General features: G+C 40.6%; 1 protein-coding gene across 1 annotated transcript in view; it reads right to left on the bottom strand.

Annotated features, from left to right (window-relative positions):
- LOC119839227 overlaps positions 1 to 5,163 on the bottom strand; it is a gene marked incomplete at its 5' end in the record, with an annotated part of 15,373 nt that overhangs the window by 1,210 nt on the left and 9,000 nt on the right. The window contains 5 exons of the mRNA XM_038365446.1: positions 12 to 171; positions 774 to 880; positions 1,910 to 2,048; positions 3,487 to 3,595; positions 4,212 to 4,299. Of these exons, the coding sequence (XP_038221374.1) occupies positions 12 to 171; positions 774 to 880; positions 1,910 to 2,048; positions 3,487 to 3,595; positions 4,212 to 4,299 (603 nt within the window). The remainder of the gene's footprint in view (positions 1 to 11; positions 172 to 773; positions 881 to 1,909; positions 2,049 to 3,486; positions 3,596 to 4,211; positions 4,300 to 5,163) is intronic.

The following is a 5,163-nucleotide window of genomic DNA, read 5'->3' as shown; positions in this document are numbered from 1 at the left end:
TGCGGGTGCGCGGGTGTGCGGGCGCGCTGACCGTGCGGCGAGTACATGGCGGGCGCGGGGCGCAGCGCGCGCAGGGCGACGGTGTCGCGCTTGAGCGCGGCGGCGTGCGCGCGCAGCCGCGCCTCGCTCTCGCTGCTCCACGGCTCCAGCTCTTCATCCGATGGGTTGTTTCTGCAGAGTTCACGTTGTTTTTTTTTATACAAACATACGTATATATGAACTAGCTGCCCGCCCCGGCTCCGTTCGGGACGTCTTTAATCGTAGTCCAAATAATATAAACTATCCTATCTTTTAAGTCGAATCAAACAGCAAATGGTGTGCAAATTTAGTTAAAATCGATTGAGCAGTTTAGGAGTCCTTCACGGACAAACACTGTGAAACGCAATTTATATATATATATATATATATATCAAGATGTACCGCTCGGAAATTAAATAAGCGTTTGACACAGTGTACACTCTTAATGACAAAAAAGTCCTAAAAACAATAACATTATCAATACATTAATTTAAAATTTTAAGTTGTTCATAGTTATGCAGTATAGTAATAAAGTGCTCATCTACAGTTTATACATTTGGAGTACCTCAAGGTTCTATTCTAGGGCCATTGCTTTATAATTTGTTCATTGATAACATTTTAACTTAGCGAATAGAAACCGAAAATACGAGTTTATGATAAGCAAAACTGAGTCGAGTCAAAACTCATTTATTTTTTATCCGATTGAAACAAAACAATCACCTAACATACAATTTGGACGCCCCCTTAATACTCACTGATGGTGATCATGCCATGGGCCGGGGGACAGGAGCGGTTGTCCCCACGTGGGGCCGCTCTCCAGACGGCGCAGAAGCCGCCTGGCCACTGCTTGTGCTGCTTCCCGCTGACAGAGTTATAAAACAATTAAATATCACATCACAATACAAATTATAAATGTGAAAGTTTGTTTGTCTGGATGTTTGTCCGTCAATCAAGCTGAAACTACTGAACGGATTTTAATGAAATTTAGTATTCAGACAGGGTTTGAGCTGGTTTGGGTGATAGGATACTTTTTATTCCGATTAAATGTTCCCTTGGGATAAATCAGGAATCTTGATATCCGGGCGGAGCCGAAGCGAGCTTCTAGTCTACTATAAAACACTGTTTTATAGTAGACTAGATGCTCGCTTCGGTTTAATATGCGCTGAGAAAAAAATAACTTATTCCATGTGTAATGTATATGGTAGTTATAATTTAGAAATTAAAAACTTTTTAACGGTTTTAAAACGCGATTTATTCATTACATTATTTAACTTCATAAATCCGTAACATCAAACACAAGAAAATACTTAGGTAGTTATAAATGAATATATTTTAGTACAGAGTACTTAGAAATAGTTTCTATATACATTCTATATGCATACGTCATGTATGTTCGTCCTTTTTCATCCAATACATCGCCTGCATGAGAACATCACAAAGATATCAATTATAGAGAAAAAATAATCCCCAATGATATTAAAAATGCGAAAAACTGTCTCTGTCTCCCATACCACTGAATCAATTTGGTATAGAGACAGTCCGAGACCCTGGAAAGTACATAGGATAGTTTTTACCCCGGAAATCTATGTGAAACCCACGGAACCGTCCTAAACCAGGAGAGTAAAGCCGCGGGCGGACAACTAGTCTAAATATATACAAGTCACTGACACTGACTGACTGACATAGTGATCTATCAACGCACAGCCCAAACCACTGGACGGATCGGGCTGAAATTTGGCATGCGGATAGATGTTATGACGTAGACATCCGCTAAGTAGGAATTATGATAAATTCCTCCCCCAGGGGGATCAAATAGGGGTTGAAAGTTTGTACCCTAAAATTTGATTAAGACCGCGCGGCCGAAGCTGCGGGCAACAGCTAGTTTATTTACCTCCGTACTAGTTGTATCGTGCTGCGTCTCGGCCAACGCCAGCAGAACATCATACGTCTCTAGAGCCCGGTCCGCCGCGCGCAGAGCTCCACACAGAACGACTGACGAAGATTCGTGCATTGCGCACGCGCAGGACAACCTGCCGATGGGAGGGGCAAGGTGATGATATGTGAGAAGTTGACAAATACTTAATATATAGAAAAAATTTGATCACTCAGCGGGATTCGAACTCGCGTCTTTTTGCCGAACCGTAGCAACGCCTAGCCTCTCGGCCGCCCGTGATCCTGCCACAGTAATCGAATCTCCTCTAATCTTTCGGTTTCATGTGCCTAAGGGACATCCGAGAAATAAACGCTATACATTGCTACGGTTTGGCAAAAAGACGCAGGTTCGAATACCGGGTTTTTTTTTTTCTATTCTTTCAAAATTTACTATTTTAAAGCATTTTAATTTAATAAAAAGAAATTTTGGATAAATGTGAGAATGTTCGATGCTGGTTGTAAGAAGTATATACAATACGCTTGTTTATCTTATATCTTTAAACGAGCAATTCTTGTATATATATATAATTGGAATGTCGTAATCGGCTCCAACGATTTTCATGAAATTTATTATATAGGGGGTTTCGGGGGCGATAAATCGATCTAGCTAGGAATTTTTTTTAGAAAATGTCATATTCGTGTTTTATTCGTGTTTTTTTTTTCCTGACATCTATTGGTGAATAATAATACTATTTTGCTTCGTAGATAGCTGGACAACTGAAATAACACATAGGCACTTTTTATACCGATATTCCTACGGGATACGGACTAACGCGGTTTCAACCGCGGGTCACAGCTAGTGTAATAATTAATATATAGAAATAAATAAAATCATCATCAGCCCATGTTATAGTGACGATGATGATGATAGTGTTCGTGATGACAATAATGATGGTGATAAGAAAAGTGATATTGGTGATGGAAGTAATGATAATGATGGATAAAGTAATAATGATATTTGTGACGATGGTGATGTTATTGATGGTGGTGGTGATGTAAGTAATGATGGTGATGGCTACATTGATAAAGATAAGTGTAATAATGGTGATGCTTATGATATGGTGGTGACCGCCTCCTTGGTACAGTGGTTAACGCGTGAGCGTAGAACCGAGGGGTCCTGGGTTCGATTCCCCGTGGGGACATTAAAAAAAAATGTCTCGGTCTGGCAGGACACAGAAGGCTGATCACCTACTTGTCCATAAAGAAAATCGATCAGTGAAACAGATGAACATCATCTGCCCTATACCTCACTGGGGGACACGGGACTTCACTTTATGATATGGTAGTGGTAGTGGTATCGACGTAATAATAGTGATAATTATCACTATTATTACGTCGTATATTAATAATGATAATGATAATTGTGTTGATGGTGACGTTATTGATGGTGGTGGTGATGTAATTAATGATGGTGATGGCTATATTGATAAAGATGAGTGTGATAATGGTGATGCTTATGTTATGGTAGTGGTAGTGGTATCAACGTAATAATGATAATTGTGTTAATGGTGATGGTGGTGATGATGATGAGCGCACCTGTGCTGCGTGTCGACGGCGCGGCGCAGCGCGGCGTCCAGCGCGCGGCACTCGGCCGCGAGGCGCGCGCACCGCGCCTTCCACACCTCCGCCGCTATCGACTCCTCTGCTGACGCGGGAATTGGGAGGGGGGGGGGGGGGGGGGGGGGGGGGGGGGGGGGGGGGGGGAGTTTGGTGATAAATAACTGATTTCGGGTTATTATTTATTTTTTAAGTGTTGTGGTGTTAAGCGAAAAGTTTTGACGAGTAAACGACGAATTTTCACGATAGTATACTTATTTTGGGGTATTTTTTATCAGGTTCTAATGTTGTAGCGTTGAACGAAATTTGAGCGATTTAAAGATTTTCTTTTTCGAAATATATTAACCTCCCTACTTTAATTTCTATTTTAATTGTTTTATTCTTGAAAATATTTTTAAAAACAAAAGGATTTCAATACTATAAACTAAAATACCGTGGTTGCCTGGAAGAGATCACTTCTAAGTGATAAGGCCGCCAAACAAATTGTACGCTTTATTTTATTCATTATTATTATTATCTCTAAGTTTCCTTCTATGTACAATCTTGTTGAAGAGTTAAATAAATAAATAAAATTATTGCGATTTATAGTAGAAATTTAAAAATGAAAATAAACGGTAGTCACAGAGAAAAATGTCAAAAGATAATCTCAAACGAATCGCGAAGCATTTCGGCGCAGTCGGTTAAAGTTTAGTAAAAACACATACCCTCGTGGTGAGCGGCCACCAGCGCCTCCCGCAGGCCCGCCTGCGCGCACACGTCCAGCGCCAGCCGCTCGGCCGCCTCCACGCACCACTGGAACACCAAGCTTGTATATTGCACTAGTGGCCCGCCCCGGCTTCGCCCGTGGTACATATATAGCCTATGGCCTTCCTCGATAAATGGGCTATCTAACACTGAAAGAATTTTTCAAATCGAACCAGTAGTTCCTAAGATTAGTGGTTCAAACAAATTCTTCAGCTTTATAATATTATTATAGTATCACAATTTTAGTGACCGAACTCCTCCGAAACAGCTGGACCGATTCTTATGAAATTCCGTGTGCAGGTAAGTCTGAGAATCGGGCGACATCTATTTTTCATACCCCTTAATGATAAGAGTAAGGCAGAACAGCGTTTGCCGGCTCCGCTGGTATTATTATAAAAACTAGCTATTGCCCGCGACTTCGCTCGCATTGTTAAAAAAAAATCACCGGACTGCATCAATATTATTAATCTACACTAATATTATAAAACTGAATAGTTAATTACAAGGGCGTCGCCAAGGGGGGGCAGGGAGGGGCAGCTGTCCCCCCCCCCAGAGATTCTAAAAAAGTTGCCAAATATAATGTTACTAAAGTCCTAAGTATTCGAGTTGATTTGCTTGAAGTTCAAGCCTTGAACAATCATTCCCGTGCGTCGAAACTCGAATGAATTCACCAATTCCACTCTTAAATATTAAAATCTGATTGATAATTAAAAAAAAATACGCTGAACGCTGTACACTTATTCAAATTCAAACTCCTTTTTATTCTATTTTTCTAATAAATGTTATTATAAGTTATTTACATGTTTTTTATTGCATAGTCAAGAGCTCGTGCACGTGTAGTTTTTCACATTGGACTCTGTAGTGTCACAGAATACCTTCAACCTCATTCATAGAGAATGAGAAAAGTCTCCT

This window comes from Zerene cesonia, unplaced genomic scaffold, assembly GCF_012273895.1.
Source record: "Zerene cesonia ecotype Mississippi unplaced genomic scaffold, Zerene_cesonia_1.1 Zces_u010, whole genome shotgun sequence".
NCBI classification, from domain to species: Eukaryota; Metazoa; Arthropoda; class Insecta; order Lepidoptera; family Pieridae; genus Zerene; species Zerene cesonia.
Note: the sequence above shows the minus strand (reverse complement) of the source record. Positions and strands in the feature narration are given on the sequence as shown.